The 23,527-nt window shown below is 39.3% G+C and overlaps 1 protein-coding gene across 2 annotated transcripts in view; it reads left to right on the forward strand.

The window, feature by feature from the left end:
* The first annotated feature begins 959 nt into the window (after positions 1 to 959).
* LOC146754900 (AF4/FMR2 family member 4-like) overlaps positions 960 to 23,527 on the forward strand; it is a 31,216-nt gene continuing 8,648 nt past the window's right edge. Inside the window, exons 1-17 of one of the 2 annotated variants that reach the window (XM_085526663.1) lie at positions 960 to 1,097; positions 3,624 to 4,415; positions 5,686 to 5,730; positions 6,653 to 6,739; positions 11,256 to 11,292; positions 13,013 to 13,061; positions 14,374 to 14,394; positions 14,947 to 15,001; positions 16,012 to 16,049; positions 16,389 to 16,551; positions 17,066 to 18,001; positions 18,682 to 18,770; positions 19,869 to 20,106; positions 21,982 to 22,079; positions 22,652 to 22,715; positions 22,863 to 22,999; positions 23,402 to 23,473. In XM_085526663.1, coding sequence (XP_085382789.1) covers positions 975 to 1,097; positions 3,624 to 4,415; positions 5,686 to 5,730; positions 6,653 to 6,739; positions 11,256 to 11,292; positions 13,013 to 13,061; positions 14,374 to 14,394; positions 14,947 to 15,001; positions 16,012 to 16,049; positions 16,389 to 16,551; positions 17,066 to 18,001; positions 18,682 to 18,770; positions 19,869 to 20,106; positions 21,982 to 22,079; positions 22,652 to 22,715; positions 22,863 to 22,999; positions 23,402 to 23,473 — 3,044 coding nt within the window. In that variant the 5' untranslated portion in view covers positions 960 to 974. Of the gene's footprint in view, positions 1,098 to 3,623; positions 4,416 to 5,685; positions 5,731 to 6,652; positions 6,740 to 9,176; positions 9,400 to 11,255; positions 11,293 to 13,012; positions 13,062 to 14,373; positions 14,395 to 14,946; positions 15,002 to 16,011; positions 16,050 to 16,388; positions 16,552 to 17,065; positions 18,002 to 18,681; positions 18,771 to 19,868; positions 20,107 to 21,981; positions 22,080 to 22,651; positions 22,716 to 22,862; positions 23,000 to 23,401; positions 23,474 to 23,527 lie in introns of those variants that run through there. The other variant, XM_085526664.1, reaches the window with a different exon arrangement.

A 23,527-nucleotide genomic window follows, 5' to 3' on the forward strand; every position in this document is an offset into this window, starting at 1 on the left:
GGTTTTGATGTGCCTGTGGGCAGAGCAGTAGGAAAAAATGAAGCCAAGTGAGTAAGAAACTGCAGTGAAAGGCTCAAATGATTTTAAGGTGAAAAGCACAAATAATGTTTTTTTAAAAGCTGAGTGGTAGGTGGAAGTTGTGCCCAGAATGGAACACTAGTTTCATAGAGCTTTCAGATGAGCTCTGTGGCAGGATTATGATACTGTATTTCTAATAATCAGGCAGCTGTCTGAAAACATGAAATAATGACTTTCTGAGCAGACACCTTTTTCATTTTACACTTAAATTGGAATAGTATTTATGTTCTGGATGCACCTACCATCATTTTGTAGATCAAGAAGCCACTTTTATAAATCTCTTAATGCAAAGTACAGCATGACACGTACAAAAAAGAGTTAGAGACCTTATTTATACCTTATTTTGTTTACTCCTGTAAGTCCTGGTGCTTTATGAACCTCAAAGGAAATCATTGCTGACTTGTTTGTGGATTTTGCATTTCTGCAATTTGACACGTTGCTGTTAATGCAAGCAGCAAGGCCAGGCTTCCAAGGAAGATTTGTAATATGTGAGATTTCTATGTTTTTGATCTACATTTTTGCAGTAGAGCACTGTAATGTGTGCTGTCTGTTGGGCTACCAGAGGGGCCGATCCTTCTGGATTTCCTGGAGCCTGGACAACTCCTGACTGCTGCATCGCAGTGCCAACAGAGCTGAAGGCTCCAACTTCCAGTTGTTTGCCTGAGGACTCTGTGATTTATTTATTTAAGTGCATAAACTGTCCCTGTCAGGAACAGATTGTAGGTTATAGCTGCTCTAAATGTGAAATGTTTTAAGCTGGACAAACTTCTTTTCAGTTTTGAGGAGCTGCAGTCAGCGGGGGGTTCTTGCCTGGGATCTCTTGCAGAACAGGGTGTGCTTCCATCCTCCTCTTTCCTTCTGTGACCAGGGAATTGTTGGTTGTTTTTTGCAGCAACATGAACCGTGAAGACCAAAATGTGCTGCATATGAAAGAAAGGGAAAGGCGAAATCAAGAAATCCAGCAGGGTGAAGAAGCCTTTCCACCCAACTCTCCTCTCTTTGCTGAACCGTACAAAGTTGTGAGTTTCTGCCATTTGTACAAATGTGTTTTTTTGTTTTGTAGTGGAAATTGTAGGGAAATATGTGCTACAAATCTGTTTATATCTGAAATCTTTTCAGGTCCCAGTTGTCACCTTAACCAGCATTTAAGCAAGTATTGAAACTAAGGATGGACAGTTAGTTACTAATCATCTCCATAGGCAGATTTATGCTAATACTTATGAAGCAGGGACTATTTTCAAGGGAGGAAAGAGATAATGAGACAAGATAATTTATTTTTTGAAAAAACCTTTTTTCTGCTTCTGCTGCAGTGGTCATTAAGTGGTACCATTGAAGGTTTTCATTATACAGTTCAAAACTCACTTTGAAAACAAAGCCATTCCCTTATCTCTGTTTTGTTTGCGGGAGGTCAAACATTGCAGCTGAAGACTTTTCTCCCTCAGGGGGGAAGTTGTGAGTTTTTTGATTCCTGTCTTCCCTTCTGTTTGCTGTGCCTGATAACTAAAACCTACAAGTATGAAGCTAACTAAAGCTGGTGGGGATACAGTAAAACTGATTTGAAGGGCAAAAAAGAAACAACAGAAAAAACCCCAACTGGTTTTTCAGGAAAGAACCCCTATAACTGTGTTGGCAACAAGTTATTCCAGTATAAATACCAATTAAAAATTACATAACTGAGTGGTGAGGTTGAGCTGATGTTATTTTACTGCTAAGTAAAGCGTTGTCTGACCAATACATTTTAGACTTTAAGGTGACAATGTCTACAGTTCTTAAAGTCTTGCATGCAGCTCACCTATACATTCTTTGAAGCACTGGTTAGTGTTTCAACTATTCTTGGTCAATTTAAGTGGTGCTGTACAGAAGTACTACTTAAAATCCCTGTTGAAACTTGGCTGAAGGCCTAGAATTTGGCTGCAGATTAAATAAATCCACTTTCTTTGCCCAGAATGAGAATTGGAATATAAGAAAATAACAGAACTGAGTTTGTGAAGTGATTGATCCATTTATTTGAAGTCAGCTGTAATTCATCTGCCTCTCAGGGGAAAGAGGAAATTTGAGGGAGAAAAAGATGAGCAGAGGGAGGGAAAGAACTGCATTACTGTGGTTGGTTGGGGAGAATTGGGTCACTGTGACTCTTTGTAGGGGTTTAAGATACAGGGATCTTCAGGCCATTTAATTAGTATTTTTCACTTGTGTGGCTGCTTGCCTGTTTCCTTCACCTTCTAATGCATGGGACTAAAAACTCTATTGACTGTGTAGATTTTAACAACGGCTTCATTTTTTAGAGAATAAGCATGGATTGGGCATCAATAGACACTTTTCATTTGGCTTTCTTTCTATCAAAATAAGTGTAAACTGTCAAAATAAGTATGAAGTATTGCAAAGTATTTTGGTCTTTTTCCTTCTCTTCTCTGCCTGTAGGGATTTAGTCATTATTTTCTATGAACAGGTGTCTTCTCAGCCTCTGCTAAGACAGTGGTAATCTCCTCTGTATAGGAAATCCTATTTGACGTGCAATCAAGAGGGCAGTTTTAAAGGGGCCTGTATGCAGAAGAACACATAGAAGTGGTTTTTTATTTGCTAATGGCAGTTCTTTCATTCAGCCCTTGGTAGTCTTTGATAAATAGATATGGCTGACATTTTAGTTTGCTTCCTTTCACCTGCCTCCCTAAAAAGCAATGCTTTAAATAATGCTTTTCTTAGAGTTCTGTGTCCTGGCTGTTTTTGTGTCTTCCCAGGCTGAAGGATAAATCTTCTTCACAGATACTTTGTTGGCCATATGAAATAAAATGAGAAAATGATAACTGGGCAAAGTTGCATTTAAATTTGATCAAAGATTTTAATAGAGTTGTTAGTTACTTCTTTGTTTGAAGCACACAGACAGACTACTTTTTAAGTTATCCAGCTTTTCAACATTTAAGAATTCATGATGAAAAGGAGAGAATAAGGATTAATGAAAAGAAATAAAGATCAGAAACAGACTTTGAAAATAAATACCTTCCAATTTTCAGATAGTCAAATAGAGAAATAACTCAGTGGTGCTGTTGACCCTTATGGTGAGTTTCTGTCAGCAGAGGAAGTTGGGCAGCTTATCTGCCATCTTTCTGAGATGGTGTTGGTGTACACTGGTGCTGTTTTTATAACACTAAAAGGTTTAAGAATGTGGGGCATAATCTGTTCCTTACATGGCTCTGTTATTATGGATAACTATGGGCAGTCAGTTCATACTGGGAGCAACAGCTTCTCCCATAAAAGGGTGGGAAAGGTGGAAAACACCAGTGTGATTTTTCAGTAATTAGAGATCAGCATAAGAAAAGGATAAGTGCTACTGAAGTACATCTTTTCTTCATGCCACAGGGAGTGAAATTACTGCTTAAAGAACAAAACCTGGGAATTGGGAGCACTAACAAAAAAAGACTTGGATGTTAGCCATGATTTTAGCCTTAAAGTTTAGATTAATTACAATAGTTGTCAAGTCAATTAACCAAAAATGAAATTGTGTATTTTAAAGCTGTGTTTTGCATTTTCTTTAATGTTTTTCACAGACCAGCAAAGAAGACAAATTATCTAGTCGCATTCAGAGCATGCTTGGTAATTATGATGAAATGGATGATCTTATAGGAGATAGATCGCTACCAAAGCCTGTTGGAATTCCCAAACCTACCGTACCATCAACAGCAGATGAAAAATCAAACCAAAGTTTCTTTGGTGATCAGAGACATAATACTAGTTCACATCAGAGTAGCAAATGGACTCCTGTAGGACCAGCACCTAGCACTTCCTCGCAATCTCAGAAACGGTCCTCGGGTTTACAGAGCGGCCACAGCAGTCAGCGTGGCAGTGGCAATAACACTAGCAGTAGTGGCCAGAGGCATGACCGTGACTCGTACAGTAGCAGCAGCAGTCGCAAAAAAAGCCAGCATGGATCGGAACACTCCAAATCCCGTTCTTCCAGCCCTGGGAAACCTCCTGCTGTTTCTTCATTAAGCTCCAGTCATTCGAGATCTCATGGAAGCGATCATCACAGCAAAGAACATCAACGCTCAAAATCTCCCCGGGATCCGGATGCCAACTGGGACTCCCCTTCACGTGTACCCTCATTTTCAAGTGGACAGCACTCTAACCAGTCTTTTCCACCTTCACTCATGTCCAAGTCCAGTTCAATGTTACAGAAACCCACTGCTTATGTAAGGCCAATGGATGGACAGGAATCCATGGAACCAAAGTTATCCTCCGAACACTACAGTAGTCAGACTCACAGCAGCGGTGTGAATGAGCTGAAGCCTAGCAGCAAGGCACATCTAACCAAGCTGAAAATACCTTCTCAACCACTCGATGTAAGTTGTTATCTATTTACTGGATTCTTGAATGTCAGTCCCTTTGGGCTGGGATTTTCCAGCTTCTTTAAAATCCCAATAAACTTAGTTTATTGTAAATTTTATATTTTGTTAAGTAAAGCATCTTAAATTTCCACAGTGAAGGCCTGTATTTTCACTGGGAAATGCACAAATGCTTCTTCCATGTGGAGATTGTGGCTTTTGTTAAGCAAAGCCGATGAGATGTAGTGAGAAAGGCTAACCTAACCCAGACTAACAAGTTTTCCTAGAGTACTTTAAATTATAGTCAGAAGTTGGTAAAATAGTAGGATACTCACAACTATTTTGACAACCTGTATGCGTGTATTGTCTTCTCTGGGAGCCATGTTGTCCTAGACAAGAGATCCTCTGCCTAACTCAGAATTTCATTTGAAGAATGTAATAATTTATAGATAGCCTCGCCTAAGCAAACTAAGGTAACCCCAAAGCACACCAAACTGAAAAAGGTTCAGACTTCTCATAAGGTGTGCTGAATACAGAATACTGTTGGGCACAGAAATTGACTGTAGCTCACATACAAGGAGAGTGCCTTAGTAATAAAATGTCATTGCATCTTGTACTGTTTGACAACCATTTGTTTCTGGAATTTCAATAAAGAGCAAAATAAGATCCAGGAAACAGATAAGGAGAGCTGAAAAATAAATTATTTCCATATTCTGGAAGACTTCACATGTTAACATTAGTGCAGTAAAATGTGCAGTAACTTTGCTTCCTTTCTGTTTGTAGTGTCAGGGATGCAAATGATTTATAGTTTCATAGTTATTGCTGTTTCTAGTTTCATGCTGTCATCTATGTTTTACTTGATAATGCATTTTGTCATTACTGCATATTCATGGTCATCCATTTGAGTTCAGATATTATCCAGTCGCGTCTTAACAGGAATGATTGAAAGCTATGATTTTTTTCCCCCTCTCACAGAAGTTTTTAGTGTCTCTGACTGCTTAAGATCACTTTAACTGTCAAATGAAAAGTAAGAGATTACTGTGGCAGTTTTATAGATCTGATGTATTTGCTTTTCATAACTGGATGTGACTCATCCTGTAAAAATCTGAATCTATCTGATATTAAAATTAATGTTGCTGAAAAGAATTAGCAAGATCTGTTTGTATCTCTATAGAGTCTAGATGAATCATGATAAGGACTGAAGTTTATTTTTAACTGCTTCATACCCCTGGGATCTTTTAAAGAAGGTCTGTTATAGGAGACATTAATCTTGAGTTTTGATTTCTAGGCATCAGCATCTGGTGATGTGAGCTGCGTGGATGAAATTCTAAAAGTAAGTTCTCTGGGCTTTGTTCATAACTTATTTGTTGAATACACAAACGTTACTAAGGAGGTGGAAAGTGCTCTACAGTGGATTAGTACCTTTCAAATTGGTTTGACTGCAATTCATTACAGGAGGACTCCTCAATCAATCCTCTAAAGTAGGTAGACTGGGGAACACTGGAAGCAGAGCTGTGTGCTGGGCATAATCATCTCCTGGGTTTCCATGTTGAATTGCATTTCTTCTATCCCAGCCCTCGGCTATTATACCCAGAGTTAACCATTTCTTCCACCAAAGTAGAGTGTTTACATTCCAGTTTCAGTTTAGATTATAATATTTTTTTTCTATCCAGCAGCACACCCTTCTTCTTCTACCTGTGTTATTTTCTCAAATCTTTTTATCCCTTGTGTGACCCTTGTTCATGTCTGCTGTCACAAAGGTGTTACTGGATGCCCTGTGAGCATTTGCATCACTGACTTGCTCTGATCTTCATTACTCCACGGTTATTGCAGATGCTCTGAGTGAACACAACACACTTTCTTTCTGGCTTCAAGCTTTTGATTTATCACTTTTCTCTTCAAACTTTCTGTGCTTCCCTTTTCCAGGTTTCTTCTTTTTACCCTTAGTCTCACATATGTTCTTCACAGCCTGAAGTAATCAGACTTTAGTTTCTGTTCGGGCAAATCAATTCCATTAATTTGTGCCTTTCTTGTTTGGTTGCTATGTCTTAACTATCTGTTCTCATGGGTAGAAATTCTTTTTATGCAAAATCTTCATTATACATTTGGGAAATGAAGATTTGAATATAAAGCTTAGTGAAGTATGAACAGTGAACTGCGAATTGAGAGGTGGTTGCTGTTCAAACCAGGATTGTAACTTGGAATCTTTGTGCTTTTGCTTTGCTAATAGCTGTTCTTTTTTGTTCTGGTTACAGGAGATGACCCATTCTTGGCCTCCTCTGCTGACTGCTATTCATACACCATGCAAAACTGAACCATCAAAATTTCCTTTTCCAACGAAGGTCAGTGTTGTGGTCAAGTACTGAATGCTGTTAAAAGAATAGATCCTGTTAGAGGTCAGGATTTTGGAACTCTTTTATATTGAGTTCTGTGTAGTTCTATGTTTGTTTCCATACCTGGAATCTTTTTATCTTCACAACATTGTCGCATCTTCACAACAATGTTCTTACAAAGAATGTTGTTTTGTTTCCTCTGGTTTACACACACAGAGTGATTTGCAAAGACACATGTGGGGCAGCTTTCCTTTTTGTATTAAATTCTGTTTCATAAATTCAAGCCTTTTAAAGGTAACTGTGAAATTTTAAAATGCCATGGAGCCTTTTTCTTTGTAGGGGGAATACTTTGTACCATTGTGTACAGAAGCAAGTATTGCTTACCTCTATCTGGCAGGCAGTGGTAAATACTAAGAAATCTAAATGTACTTTTCTGCTTAAACTGAACTTTCCTCATAGTTTCGAAGTCCTCCCAGGGCTGGGTCTTGCACCCTCAGCAGCAGTGCTTTCAGTCACACTGGCACTGGTGATTGTTTGCCTTGAAAAGCTGCTCTGTAATCTGAAGTATTTTGTTGGCTGATGAGTGTGCAGGGGAGATAGTTGTGGGTTGCAACTTTAGCAAGTACAGTTTGGTTTGAGGCAGCTGACTAATATATGAAATCATGTTTTACTTCCTGTATCTACTGATTATCAGCAGTTGATTTAAGTTGAGAATAGAATTCTTCTCAAGACTCAACATATCTCTGAAATGGGTTGCTGATGTGGCCTAACGCTGTATTGCAGAAGTTATGGATGCCTTTTAAAACTTGCCTTCCTAATCATGAAGACTCCACTGTTCCTGGTTTTGAAGCACCATTTCACTGCTCTTTGTTTCCTGTTTGATCCAAGTTATTCCCCAAACCATTCAGTGAAATACTTTAAGATTTTCTCCCTGAGATCTCTAATGAAATGTTGTAACAGTTTTTGCTGTTACGTAAATGCTCTGTCGTCAACTTTCTAGTCCTCTTAACATGGGGATGTTTTTGAAATTACTTTCCCATTTGAAAATCAGCTTTAAACCCCCAAATAAACAAATTGGATTACTCTTTAATAACAATCCAGTTTAAAAAGAAAGTTGTTCTGTAATTTAGATTGTTTGGCCACAAGTAAATGTTCTCATGAGTGCCTCATAGCAGTTATCTCAGGGTGGGAGAGATGTTGGAGCTGGTGATGTACCAGGAGAGCAGTGTGTGAATGGAGCTTTCCAAAAGGCTCCGACTACAACTCATGGTTGCTTTTTGGCCAAATGTTCCAGGCTGTGTGTTGTAAGTGCACATCCACCAAAGTGCCACAGGCTGACAGAAGGTTGGATGGTCCTGGTACTGTCACTGCCTGGGTAGCCCAGAGCTGTGGGCAGCTTTGGTGTCAGCAGCCTGTGTTGCCTACGTTCTTCTCTCAGTGGCTGTTTGATTCAGGGGGGGAAAGAAAGTGTGCAGAAATACAAAGGCCTTTGTGCTGCAGATAGGAACTGCATAATATTGCACAGCCTTGTTGACGTCTGAACACAAAAGGGAGGCTGTGTTTTTCTTTCTGAATCTGTCAACCTTGGATTCTGTTTCTTCACAAAGTTTGCGAAAAAATTCCATGTATGGCTGCCCTGAGCCTTTCAACTTTCTGCCAGCCTATTTATTTTGTGTGCGTACATCTTAGCCATGGAACTTTGTCAAATTCTCTGTTTTGAAAGTCTGTAATTTCCTCTGCCTTCTCCCCTCTGTCATTCTTGGCAGTGGGATTTCTCCAAATTCCAGCAAGTTAGTGAGCCGTAGGCTTGTACAGCCTAGACTCGGAACAGAATTCAGAAGGCTGAACACAGCGCTGGTTTACTTGAATCAAGCCACACTGTTCTAGAAAATCTTATTCTCCTTAACTTTCTATTTATTTACAAGTTATATGCTGCAGCATCTCACAGCATTTCTCTTGTGTGCAGAAGTCTGGTACACTTTGCCTACATGTAGAAAATGAGGCTCGTTTTGGTGGATGGGTGGATTTTATGTCTAAGATTGCTGGCATAAGATCATTTTCCCTGTGTGCAGCAAGTGTTTGCAGGGACCCAAAATCCTGAGTGGGGCCTGTCTGCATTAGTATAAATATATCTTATAATTATCAGGAAGTCTTTGAATCAGAAGATAAAACTTCATGAAAATAGGTCATAAAAAGTTTTATGGGTGCTGTGAAAAACAGATTCCTGACTCTTGATAAAAATGTTATCCCATCACCTAACGCTCTGTAATTTCATCCTGTGTAAGTCTTTAAAGCCAGGGGTTCACAGTCAAAAAATGCAGAGCAGGAGGACTGGTGTGTTTGTAAAATATATTCAGAAATGCAGCTGTTTCTTATTGGATGGAATCTTTCCATCATAGAACAGGGAGTGTGATGTCACTGACAGCTGTTATGTCTGTGTACCTGAGCGGTGACCTGCAGACATCTCTGAAGAGGTGCACTGGTCTCTGGGTTTGCTCAGTGTCCCGTGCTGTAGTAGTTGTGAAGGCAGCAGTCAGTTGCGTCGATCCCTTGTGATCCTTGTGATCCAGAAACTTTATTCTGAGAATTAAAAGTGAGGTCTGACCTGGGTTGTCAGATATTAAATGGAAATGGATCCTATTCACCACAGCCAAACCAAAAATGGACAGGTAAGAATTATGTACCTGACTACCATTCTAATCACCATTTTGTGTCAGAGTCCAAGCAATGGTTTCTTACCTGTTGAAGTGTCTTCCACTTAACTTCAGCAATCTGCTGTGCTTTTGTGAAAAGCATTTCCATCCTTCAAAATGTTCTTAATTTCTTCTTTCTCAAGAAATTGGACTTGAAAAAATATATATTTCTGTTTATTTCTTTATTAATCTTTGAGTTTCTGAGAGACGTGTATTCAGAGGCAAAATAGATGGTGAGTTATTTGGAAGAAGTTGCACATTTAAGCATAACACCTCGTTAAAGTGCCCTTAACTGGAATACTGCCTTAGAAATAGGAAGCTGGCTGAGGTAAGCACTGAGGAAGACACTTTCTGTAGAATTTATGGTATGTACATTGATGAGAACAGTCCCAGTTACTCATCTTGTGCTCAGCACAGCGCGGTCGTTCTGCATATGTGGTATTTTGATTACTGTAGGGTCTTTTTTTTGGTTTTACCTACATTTTATCAGGTACTTTTATCAAGTATTTACCTACTTGTCTTAGTTGACAGGAAAAAGGAAACTGAGGAATCATGCTTGTACTCATTGAACCTGTGTGAAAGATAAGAATCAGTTTGTATTCTGAAGAGAGTACGGCTTTTGCTCTCTGTTGAAGTAAGAAGACTTCTGCAACTTGATCTTGACTTTGCAGTTTAACCATAGGTTGATTTTAATGTCTCTTCTTTCAGTCAGTAAAGATGAAGGGCATTGGGAACATCTTAAAGTTCCCTAAGAGGTTTTGTTTTTGAGAAAATTGCACTCTTTCTCCATTCCACTGACAATACTCATTCAAGTCATGATTTCAACTGCTGCCACTTTTGAAATAAAAATGTTAAAGGAAGTCAGATATATGTAAGTATGCCTTGCCAGGTAGAGCTTTTGTGTGTTTATGAAGTTACAATTGGAAAATGCATTTATAAATTGCATCACGTCACTGAGCTGGCTGTTTGTGAAGACTGCTGTACAGCTGTGCCCCAAACCCCTGCAATTCACTGTCACAGAGTACATCTATCAGCTTGGTGAATTGACTCAAACATTCTCTGTTTTTATGCGTAAGGTCAGCAGTTGTCCTCATTTTAAAAGGAGGTCAGAAAGGTCCTATTTTAAAATGGCACACTAGCTTAGAAGTAGGTTTTCAGTAACACAATACTCTCTGATTATTTGTTTATTTATTTATTTTGTAACATTTCAAGTGTTTGATAACGTACTGTGTTTCAGGAGGCAGAATTGGGTTTTCTGGAACAGGAATACAGAGATCTTGCCAGCGCTAGAATTGGCGAGGCTCTGTCTTTCAAGGCTAGTTTAATAGACAGCAAATCCACTGTATATCGAGGCAGGTATTTATCACTGTCTGTTGGCTTTTATACAGCCAGGTTGCTCAGTTACATGAGGATTTGGATGAAGGTGAGAAAGGGAAGATAGGGTTTGCAGAAGTTGCACAGTTTCTGGAGATTCAGGTACTGTGTATGACAACTGCACGTGGCCCATCTTCCAAGCAAGCAAGCAGGGACAGATGGGTCAGTGGGACAGATGAGCTAAGGATGCTCTTCCCATGTACTCGCTGCTCTGTCACTGCTGGGGAAGGCAGCTTGGGCCCAGGAAAGGGCTCCCTGTTTCTGTTTGGTTGTTACCACTGGGTTTTGTTTTTAGCATGTTGGTTTTCTTTGGGAGTAGGTGTTGGTTTTGTTTTGTTGTTGTTTTTTAAAGGATATGTGCCATCCTTTAAAGTCAGAACAATAGCTTGATTATGGCATGATTTTTGAGATGTTAAAATTCCCTTTGAAAAAACTCCTGTGATCTTTTGTTCCCTTAGGAGTCTCAACAGTCCAGTTTTGGCACTGGAGAACAGAGTAAGTACATTAAACTTCCTTTCCTATGTGCAGTGTTTTTGTTACAACTGAGTATTCTTAGTACCCCTTAAGAAGTCAGGCCATTAGATCATGAGACCTCTCCAGGCTGGTAATGGAATGGGTTGCACGTAAAAATTGTCCGTATTTTCTCAAGACTTATGAAATAAACACTTGATTTTATTTGTGGCTTCTTGCTGAGAACTGGAAAGTTAATAACTGTTGTGTAACTCACTCATAACTTCTAGAAAAGGGGAAAAAAATAAAATTGTTTCTTTAAATTGTTGTTATTTTTTTAATTCTCGAAAAATAGGCTTCCTTGGTTGATATGATTGAAAATAGCTGAGTGTGAAAACACCCACAGAGAAAACCCCTGGGTATGCTGGAAAGCAACGAAGTTCATATTTTAATAGAAAAAGCACAATGCATTTTCTTCCTTTTTCTTGTCCACTTTCGCATTATGGATATGAAAATTGAAGAGAACTGCTCAAGAATTGTTAATATTCTTGAGTGTATTATCCCAGAATGTATTTCCAAAGTCTAGACAAATGCACCTTTTATTCCTATTTGACTGTGTCTTCATTTTGAATATTACTGAAATGAAGCATTTAACCAGGTAACATATCTGGCAAAAATGAATTAGATTTGTGCTGTTGCCTTCCAACAGTCTTACCAGTCCCTGTCAAAGTGATTAAACAGATTAAATAGTAAAAGCGGAATGGTTTATTCTTAGGTATTCACAAGCAGCTTAATCTAAACTCCTAATACAGTGGGGAATTAAGGAAACAAATTAAAACTTAATTCCATAAGGCTAGCCAATAGGTTACATTCTGGAAACAGCTGATCTTTAGGTATGTCATCAGGGAGGCCAAATAGATAAAAACACAGAACCATTTCTCAGCTCCATTTTCAGTTTTCTGTGACACTTCCAACAACCTCAGATATTGTTTCTGTTGTGCTATGTTTAGTAATTTACTAGAACTAAAGAACAGGGAAGGAAAAAGAAGACAAACCAAAAAGCAGATTATATCACAGTGTTCTAACTGTAGGGTTTGGTTTATGAGTTTGCTTTTTGTATTTAAAGACTTTTCATTCACTAAAAAGCTGCGTAGGAATGCTGAAACAGATTAAAAACTTGATTTAATTGATCTCCTCAGCATGTAGAGGGTAATAGAATAATTTTCATGGGAGGGTTTGGGCTCTAAGGTCCCTTAGATGCCATCCAGTTCCAAGCTTCCCCCCAGACCAAGCTGCCCAGGTCCCACCCAGCCTGGCTTCAGGGATGGAGCACCCACAGCTCTCTGGCAGCAGTGCCAGGGCTTCCCCACACTCTGACTAAAGAATTTCTTCCTAATATCTAAGCTAGACCTATCCTCTTTTACTTCAGGATTGTCACTTGTATCCTACCTTGATAGAAGCAGAAGTTTTTCACACCTTCAGAAACATATTAAGTGTGTGTTGGTTTAGACAGCAACGATTTAAAAAAGCCTTCTAGATTTTCTTGATTAAGGTCATTGCTTCTCTTGGCAGTCTGTCTCTACTCCTCTCTCACTTGGTCAATGTGTGAGAGGCTGCACCTGACGTCAGCTGGTCCCTCTTTCTCCTGTTCACTCCGCCATTCTTGAGTTTGTTTGGCTAAGCCTGTTTAGTTCTGTCCACTTTGCAGTGACTGTTTTGCTGTCTGTGTTCAAAAGAGTACAGCGTTATTTCTTTTTCCTTCTAGAACGATATAATCCTTCAGCAAAAACATCCAATGGCCATCAATCCAAATCGTAAGTAGCAGTTGAGAAAACATTTCTCACGTAACAGTCAACTTTTAAAAGATTCTGGAAGTAGCTGTTTCTTTACCAGAATGTGTCAGTTCTTGCACACTCTTGGCCATGCTTTACACTTAACTGACAGGAGAGGGAAAAAAAAGTTGATTTCAACCTATTTTCAGGAACAGTAGGGCAAATAATGGCACACCGGTGTAACAGGTGCGCTGTGCCTTCCTTCCATCCCCCTGCTTTCTTCTCAGCTGTAGGATACTGAGCAGGAGTTTGGCCCTAGGAATTGGCTGGTGAGCTGGAAGTGTATCAGTGTGTGAGAATGGGCAGGATGGGACAGGATTTACTAAACGTGCATTGCTAAGCTGTCAGCTGGAAGCAGCTTGTTGCAGTTGCACAAATAGGATGAGGAACTGTTCTGTTATTAGAGGAGACAGTAAATTAAGTTTGAGATCTAGTTAAGTTTGTACGAGTAGTTACTCATTCTCTTAAGTGACTGACAGGCATTTTTATTAGTTGCGTACACAGACCTAACATTATGCTTCATTAATCAGACATCAGAAAGAAAAAATAAAAAAGCAGCAGGAAGAATCTAACTGTCTTCTGCCCTATTCATACCTGAAAATTGATTACATTCTGTTTAAATACAATTTCCAAACAAAAAATGCCCATTCCACCTGATGGAATGTTTACTGAAAGCAACTGCAGATTCTGAAGGTATTCTAAGTTAGTATTTGCTGTGATGCAGTTACGAAATGAAGTTTAGTTTTTCTGTTTACATTTTTAGTATTAATAAGATTAAAAAACAAATCATCTGTGAGAAAGAAATGGGAAATAATTGAAGAGTGGCTTGTTCATTTATTTATTTATTATAGACTATGTCAGTTCCTTAAAACATGAGGTTTCAGATGTTTATACACAGCCACTTCAATAAGTGGTAGCAGTAGGAGTTCATCATTTGGCTTTTCTTTTGTTATAGCAGTGTAGTCCTCTATGAAAGGGCTGTGCTGGTTCCAGAATGGGAGGGTGTAGGAAGGTGCAAGAACTGGAGTTAGCACTTCACATTAGTTAAAGTGAGGTGCATGGGAAGAGGGGTGAGGAGATGTTTGCTGTGTCAATAGAATTTCCGATAAAGCGATTGTGCTCTGTTAAGAAAGCGTTAAAAAGTGAGATAAATGCATCTTTTGATAAGGGTAGCAGCTGAAAATAGATGTCTAAGTAGATTCTCGAGGTTGCTGTTTCTTTTCAGATTATAAGTAGAACAGCTGTACTGTGAAATTGGGAAGTATTCTAATCCTTTCTTATCTTCTTTCTCCAGATGTGAATCGAACCAGACAGAGTAAGACGTTTTATTTTTGTAACGAAGGTGTTTTTAAATAAGCACAAATACCCCACTATGTTTTCTTTGTGTTCCTGTACTTTCAGTGTCATGAAATAGTATGTGTATGTATGACTACCCTAAATAGGAGCAATTATACCTTTGAAGAATAGTAGAAAATTTATGATGTCGAACAGTTGGGATTTTGCCACTAGACATGAAGCAATCACATTTCTTAATTCAATGGGAAACAGTATTCTTGTCCGTGGTGTGTAAGAGGTTGAACGCAGATGTTTTAGCTCCACCTGCATTAGTAAAACGTGTCAGAATTCCTTTCTAAACTTTAAAGAACGAACAAAGGAATCAAAGCACTACAGCCCGTAGTTTTCTTTAAAGAATGACTTAACTTGCCATTCTTAGACATTAAATGTTTTAAATGGTAACTTGTGGATTTCACCCACACACCCAGCTCTGTAGCATAAACAGTAACTTGTTGGAATATAGAAGAGTGCTTTGAATGTAATTAAATTACATGGAAAAACTTGTCTCACTTTCTCCCTTTTACTTACTTAGTATGTTGAAAGATGACTTAAAACTTAGCAGTAGCGAAGACAGCGATGGAGAGCAGGTATGTTCACAAGATACCAAAGATTCAGTAGAATAAACCAAGTGTATTGATGGTTTGTTACATCAGCAATGTTCAGTAGTCCAACAGCAAACTGAACAGCTGAAGGAGAATTTGCAATTGAGGTACGAAAAACAATTAGCAAGTTTTCAAACAAACTTCAGGTACTCTAAAATGCAAATGTGAGGAAAATGATCTGGTTTTGTGAGAACAGTACTTTTTTTTTTACCTAGGGACTCATGCTTTGATGATTTCAAATGGGCTTTCTCTAAATGTGGAATGGAAACAGAGACAGTTTCCTAACACACACAATGGGCTGCCACCTAAGGGAGAGCCCCTCATGTTCTGTGCTGGCTAAAGAGTGCATGGCACACAGATGTCCATGCAGCAACTGTTCGGGATAAGAGCTGCTGTGTGTGTCTTTTACTCCCAGGTTGTTTCTGTAACTATAAGTCTAGCAGCTCCTTTATTTTTATCGTATCTTTTGCTCCTTGGCAATATTAACTCTGTGCATCTCCAGCCAGAGATGGTGTTCAGCCTGCTGAATTAAACATACCTCTTGAGTCTGTGCTACCCAGCAGAAGTCCATGCTGCTTTTTTTGCTGTTCTCAGTTCCGCTGTTTGTTATTTTTTCACATGGAAAACTTGAAGATGGTGCATTTAGTTGTTTAATTACTGGGGCATGGAACATTTCTGGAATAGCACAGTAAAAATTTGTATCATCTGGTTCTAAAACATGGCATGGGGGAGTGGAGAAAATAGGAAATCTCAGAACTACTGTCAGAATATGGAGGGTTCTGAGATGACATGTTTGTGGTAAAAGCTTGGATAAAAGAACTGTGATTTATTTTTCCTTTTGTACAAGCCAAAGGCAGGCAAATTTAAACCTCTGTATTTCTGAATTAGAGCACTCTTCAGGCTAAGTATTTAGAATCTTTAAGACTTGATATCAATACTTTGCAATGTAATTGCATATGCTTCTAGATGCCTCATGCTCTTCTTCTTAATTGCAGGACTGTGATAAAACAGTTCCAAGGAGCACACCTGGAAGGTAGGCATTCCTTTACTTTCTATGCTGCAATCCAATGGTAGTGATGTTTGGTCCAGTCAGCGCTTCTGGCTTGATCTCGTTTCTAAAATCAGTGTTAGTTGTTTGTCTTTGATTAGACCAGAAGGTGATTAGAGTTTAATCAGTGGCCAACACATATTCTGCAAATATTATACTGACAACATTGTGAAGGAGGGAGGGGAACAAGGTGAATTGTGCTCAGTTGAACTCTTTAGCAAATGTTAGTTAAAATATTACATTTTATTCTTCCTAATGGAAGAACTTCCAGGATGCCTTTGCACTGAGTAATGTTTGTTTATTTTTCTTCCTTTTTGTTTTCAGTAGTTCTGATCCTTCACAACATAACAGTGAAGGAGCAGATAATTCAAGGGATGACTCAAGCAGCCACAGTGGGTCTGAAAGCAGTTCAGGATCTGACTCTGAAAGTGAAAGCAGTTCCAGTGATAGTGAAGCTAATGAACCATCACAGAGTGCATCCCCTGAGGTAGGATTTGTCACGCATTTGGGCTGTCATCAGGCATTAATCCTGAGTTTTAAAAGCAGAAAAAAATGAACATGTTCTCGGTCTCTTTTTTTTTTTTTAACAAAAACTTGTCAAGTGTAGAATTATTTCCACATATTTCCACATATTCTTTTGCTAAAGTACCTGTAATTTGACATGATAACTATATTTTCTATAAGCACACATTTGCTATTTGAGGTGATTTTTACCATAGTTATCTGTTGGAGTGCAGAAGACATGGGAACAGTAGCTTAAAAACCAGTAGCTTTTAGTCTGGAATGCCATGGCAGCAAGTGCTTCCTGTGGACTGCAGTTCTTCTGATTGAAGGAAAAAGCAGACCTGCTATCTGTAGTTATATGCATTTTTCATTAGTTACTGACCTCAGATGCTCGAGTGCACCGCTTGATTTGGCTTGCAGCACAGTAGGGCTGCAGAAAAGATGGAAGCCACGTGAAACACTGTATCTAACAGTGCTTTATTGAAATTTGTTTTTAGCCGGAGCCACCGCCAACAAACAAGTGGCAACTGGATAACTGGTTGAACAAAGTTAATTCACATAAAGTGTCACCAGCTTCTTCTGTGGACAGCAACATCCCATCCTCACAAGGCTACAAAAAAGAGGGACGGGATCAGGGAACAGGAAGTGGGTACGCTGATCAAAGCGGATCCAAGGACTTGATTTCTTCAACACCAGGGCGAGATTCCAAACCCACCCAAAAGGGCTCAGAGAGCAGTCGTGGCACGCAGAAATCACCTGCCCAGAGTGACAGCTCAACACAGAGGAGGACCGTGGGTAAAAAGCAGCCCAAGAAAGCAGAAAAGACATCTGTTGAAGAGCCTAGAGGAGGTCTTAAAATAGAAAGTGAAACCCCAGTAGACATGGCAACAAGCATACCTTCAAACAGGCATAAGGCAGCCACTAAAGGTTCCAGAAAACCTAATATAAAGAAAGAGCCCAAATCTTCCCCTCGGCCTACAACAGAGAAAAAGAAATACAAGGCTTCAAGCAAATCTGCCCAGAAATCCAGGGAATTCATAGAAACAGATACCTCATCCTCTGATTCAGATGAAAATGAAAGCCTGCCTCCTTCATCACAAACACCCAAATACTCCGAGAGCAATAGGACTCCTGTTAAATCTTCCATGGAGGAGGATGACAGCTTTTTTCGGCAAAGAATGTTCTCTCCTATGGAAGAGAAAGAGCTTCTTTCACCACTCAGCGATCCTGATGAAAGGTACCCACTTATTGTGAAGTGGGTACCTTCACAAAATGGATACCTGAGCCTCTTATCAAGAATACCAGGGAAGCCTTACAAGGATGCTGATGTGCCCAAAGTGGAAAAGAAAAATGTGCCAGAGAAGCATGCAAGAGAATCGCAGAAGCAGCCTTCTGATAAGAGTTCGACAGAAGGCAAAAGGAAACATAAACAGGTAACAGTATCGTAAATAAAATCTTGCCTGTTATCTTAGCCTTTTAGTATCTTGCTAAAGGGGTTAAGCATATGGCCCAGTAACCAATGTCATACCTCACTGCAGTGGCTCAGTAATTTAGGAGATTACTTTGCTTACCTATTCTATGTAGAATAAATTGATCCTTCCTGTGCCGTTGTAATAGGGAATATTGGAGTTTTCATTCATGAAAGGCAGAGGGTTGTACCTTTAGATGTGTTAGCACTGTAGCTTGCATTCCTGGAGGTAGCACAGATTGTGTATCCTCTTAAACTCTTCAACTTTAGGATTAGGTTTATATAAAAATCTGGTCTTCGACATCTCTTACAGACTCCATGGGTTTTACAGTTCCTGGCATTCATAAGACACCTGTGTTTGACTCCCCAGCATAAAATCTGATTTCGTACCAAAGCCTTTGGCAGATTTTTGTTATTTCATAGTGATATGCGTGTTATAAAATGAACAACTTGAGACTGCCACTTTTCAAATATATGATGCAAGGTAGTTGCTTCAGGGGATGTTTCTGTAGCCTGTACAGGTATTATTCTGTACGCTGCAAGACGCCCACTGAATTAAATCCATTAAATGTGAAAAATTACTGTCTTCGTGAAGCTGTAAATGTAGACATTTATCTGGATGTGTTTCTTGTTTGCTGTATTCAGAATGAGGATGAAAACAGAGCCAGTGAAAGCAAGAAAACAAAACTAGAAGAAAAAGCTCCATCAGGACACAAGACTTCTAGCAGTAGGGAGTGAGTATCTTGCCTGTCTTTTCAGCACTGAAGGCTCAGAGTGATCAAGGAGAAGACTCATGCCTGTATCCATCTCTCCCTTACCTTCTTCTCCTTCCTCCACAACAAAATGTCTCCTTACTAATCAGTGGGTAATATTTCATGGTTTCTGATTCTTCAGTTTGAAGTTTCCATTAGTTGTTGGTGGAAATTCATATCCATAACTGAAAATATTGACTAGGTAAACCCTACTATGAAGGGTTCACCTTTTTCAGATCAAACAACAGACAGCTGGTATAATTACATCATGGAAAAAAAATTCTCTACAGCGAATATTTGTTGAATTACTGATGTGTGAGAAGCTGCAGCTTCTGGCTACAGATGCTAGAAGTCTTTCTGAGTTAAATGCCTTCTTTGTTTCTGTTAAGAAATGTAGAAAAAATGGATGCTCGTCTGTCATGTTTTTTTTCCTTTAGTCCTGATATTTTGTTTTGTTGCTGGTGTGATTTTCTGAAGGGCACTTGGTTAAATGCAACAAGATGGTTTTTCAAAAACTTCATGTAAATAGTTATTTTGTGTACTGTTCTCTGTGAAAAGGGATGCCAGAATTAGCAACTGGAATCCTCAGCAGCCAAGGTAAGACTGTACCAAAAGGCCAATGGCTTCTAGAGAACAGTTATCTGGGCCATCTTTTTTCTGAGCTGTTAGGCTGACTTGTCTGCAATAGACAGACTGGCGCTAATGCTGGCATTCATTTCTAACATTACAAGTGTTTAGGGTGTTTTTAAGAACTGTTGAGGGATGTGGTTTTATGGTTAGAACTTGCCTTCTGCGTTTTCAGGTCAGAACAGATAAAGTGGTGAAAACTAGTTTAATCAGGCTTCGTAACGTTTAGTTACTGTGGTGATAATTTGCTTCCTCTGAATCTGTCTTGCTATGTTTAACATTAAAAATCTTGTTTTATTATTTTTTTTGGGGGGGGGGGAAGGGAGAGGGAAAAGGCTTAAATGGGGGAAGGGTGGAAGGGTGTGGAGAGAAAAAAAGAAGTGATGCTGGATTTTTGTTTTATTTCTATTTTGAAAAGTAAAAAACAAAACTGAATGTATTCATTTTGTCCAGGTCTTTAAAACCAAGTGCTGTTAAAGAGAAGGATTTACTGCCATCTCCTGCTGCCCCAGTCCTTCAGAAGGATTCCAAACAAGAGCACGGGTCCCGGAAGAGGACAGCCAGTCAGTCATCATCCTTGAAGTCCAGCAGCAATGTTAGTAAGGACAGCAGCAGTGGCAGTAAAAGCTGCTCATCTTCTAAACAGAGGAAGATAGAGGGAAAAGGTTCTGGCAGTGCTAAAGAAACAAAGGTAAAGGGCTTGTTCTGTGAATGCCTTGAACTTATTTCTTGGCTTTGCATTTTGACGTGCAGTGTCATCTAAATAATTTGCAGTTGTTGAAATGTAATTAGTTTCAGATTTGCCTTGTTTCGTACCATGGTGCTTAGACTCTAAATTGGAAAACAACTTAGGAGAGATTGTCGAATGCTAATGTTTATTCCTACCAAATATTTATGTTAATTACTAAAGTGCATTTAGTCATCTTTTGATGACAGATGCTGCGTATTTGCTGTTTAATTTGTTAATGAGAAATATCACTACAGATCTGCTCACACTGAATGAATAATGAGGTTACTCTTATGTCGCTGGAGCAAGTACAGATCTTGTCCTCGTTTTAAGGAGAACAGGAGCTGGGTCCATGCACAGTGCTGAGATACAAAGCTGTGGCTCTCATTTTTCACCCTAGGATTCTAGAAAGGTTCATCTGATTCCAGATCAGGATGGTACAGAGCTCTCTGTGGTTAGAGTAGAGAAAACACTGTGGAAAAGGTGATGCAGAAAGTGTTTTTTAAGCAACTTAGATTAAGAACATATGTAGTTGAAGGGTTTCAAAAACATTATAAGATGATGATAGTGTAAGGTCATGATATGTAATGTGCTTTTTCATTAGTATATAAATGTGTATTACTGGACAGGAGTAAACTTGTGAGCACATCTGGGTATCTTCATAGAGTAATTTCTGTTGTATAACCAGATTTGAGTGTAATATGTTCAAGTTGGAGGGATTTCACCTTTATCTTTGGGATTCCAAATGTACCATTTCTCCTTGATTGCTCTGAAGTGTTCAGGAAGGGTAATTGATTTGGGGAGGAGTGAAGCAGCAAATTGCCATCGGCAGTGGCAGAAAGTAGCTTAGTCATTAGGGTGGAGTCCATGCAATATTTAAACTGGGAGACCTGCTGGATTAATTTACATGCCATTACTGTGAAATTTTAGAAACCTGGGAAGGTTGTGTGCATCGGTGTCTGCACTTACAGGAAGCCTGTAGATAGCAGATTTGCATCATAGACTGCTGCTCCGGCCTTTCCTTATTCATCAGCATAGAACTGTCCCTAAACCAGCTGTTAACTTGTTTGATGTTTTTCTTTTCATACTTTGGAAATGCTGCATTTCCCTGCATGTTTTGGTGGTGTTTTATGTTACGTTGGTAGTTAGGGCATTGCTGTGCAAGTGCAGTGCCTCGCAACTTTGAGATCCTTCTGATTAGCAAGGATCTGATAAAGGCAGGTTATTAAATACTCTGTGTAATTGGCCTTTGGTCACGATGACTCCAAAGAACTGAAAGCACACTGAAGCTGGGAAATTGCCTTATGCTGTTGATCTAGTGAGAAGAGATTCACTTAGAATTCACAAGATGTTTTGATGTCCCTTCTTTAGCCTGAAGTGTCACATTGAGCCATGTAAAATTAAGGGGAGCAAGGGCAGCATGTTGTGAAGACAGCTGTTATTTCTCCTTGAAGTTGGTGTTTCTGAAATACTAATCTTTTCTACCCAGAGACATTCAGTAGTTTATTGTTGAAAGACATGAGAAGTCATAGAAGTATATATAGCCTCTTTGTTCAGAGTGGAAAATCATGATTTAGCAATAAGGGAGATCTCCTAGTGTAGTAGGGCTCAGCTTAATTATAGCCTCTGTGTCATCCCCTGTGCCAGCATGAGATGAAAGCCTCAGGGAAACTGTGTTATTGTATGGTGAATGGCAGCTAAAGCAGCTACTAAACTGAACTTACTGCTTACAGAGTGTGAAATCATGGGAAAAATGTGTACAGTAAATTCCTCTTTGTCTTTGAGAATATAAAAATAAAAAAAAGTCTTGACATGATTCGGTGACCATTTTCCTTTCAGGAGAAGATTCTGAACAATTCATCGAACTGCCCTCCTGTTTCTGCTCCATCTACAGAGAGCTCAAAGTCCAGAAGAGCAAAACTTGTTTTTGATGACAGGTAAGAAAAGCAGAGGGTGCCTTTCCCTTTTTGGGGGTGCTAATCTTGCAGCACAGTGAGCTCTTCTGTGGAGAAGGGTTGTCCTGTTTGCTTCACAAAAGATGCTGAATACTAGTTCATGCTCTGGAGATCTGCATGCTGTTCTGCAGCAACGTGCTTCTCTGCCTGCTTTGTGCACCAAATATTTGGCAGATGGTGCACTCCTTGAGGAGAAACTCTAGTCTGCCCTGTGTGTTCCTGCAGAGCGTGGATGGACCAAACAGTAGATCTAAACAGTCCAGGGTTGTCCTGTTTTTAAGTGTTGATGTATCCATCACACACTTTCAGGATATCACTGCTGCCTGTTCTCTTTTAACAGAGTCTGCTTTGCCCATGGTGAGCAGTTGTTGTCTTTGGTAGCAAAGAGGAGCCTTCATTTTTTGAACCCAAATGGGATTGTGATGCAGTACCTCCTGTTATTGTAACTTGAGTTAGAGGGGGATGAAGTGAAAGCTGTAACATTAACAAACTTTTGTCATAAAAGGAAGTACAGAGTAGGTGGTCTGACTCCTTAAATGTGTCTTCTATTGTAGGACTTACTCAGCTGATCATTATTTACAGGAAGCAAAGAAGTTAAAACATAATGCAGATGCATTGGTAAGCAAATCTACAATGTTTATCCAGTATTTGCACATTATGCTGGGGTTTGTTTATTGCTTGTGCTGTGTTGCTGCCTGTCTGTACTAGAACTTTCTGGTATTTCCTCTCAATATTTTCCTTATTTTTTTTTTCCAATCTTCTCAGTCTGACAGGTTTGAGAAGGCTGTGTACTACCTAGATGCAGTGGTGTCATTCATTGAGTGTGGGAATGCATTGGAGAAAAATGCTCAGGAATCCAAGTCCCCGTTCCCTATGTATTCAGAAACTGTGGAATTAATCAAGTAAGCGCTGTAAAGCACACACAGAACTCAGATGGTTGGGGAAAAGGGCTGGAAATCAAAGCTTCTGCATTTTACTCATGTTCTGCCACTAACTTTTGGAGTCCCTTGCTCTACACTAAGAACGGATCACTAGCCACTTTGTTCCAGTTACTGAAGCTTCAAGTGTGTTCTTGAGGGCTGAGATCCTTTATTCCAAAGTTTGTGATGTCTTAACAATTTGTGACATGTGCAGAGCAGAACTATTCCAATTATTGCCTAGCCACGTTCTGTTTAGGGTCTGAGGGAAAGACCTGAAACAGTGAAGGAGTTGAAAGTTGAATTTCATAAGAACTTGGTGGCTGATAAATGATTGTATAATGTTTCATTTACTTGATAGTTTTCTTGTTGGTGATTTGTTTATAGGTACACTATGAAACTGAAGAATTACTTGGCACCAGATGCTACGGCTGCAGACAAAAGGCTAGCAGTGCTTTGGTACGTGTATCCTGAACTTTATATTACACACTGATTAATTACACACACAGATTT

The sequence above is a fragment of the Coturnix japonica genome, chromosome 37 (assembly GCF_054131305.1).
Source record: "Coturnix japonica strain WE chromosome 37, WE-NBRP24, whole genome shotgun sequence".
Taxonomy (NCBI): Eukaryota; Metazoa; Chordata; class Aves; order Galliformes; family Phasianidae; genus Coturnix; species Coturnix japonica.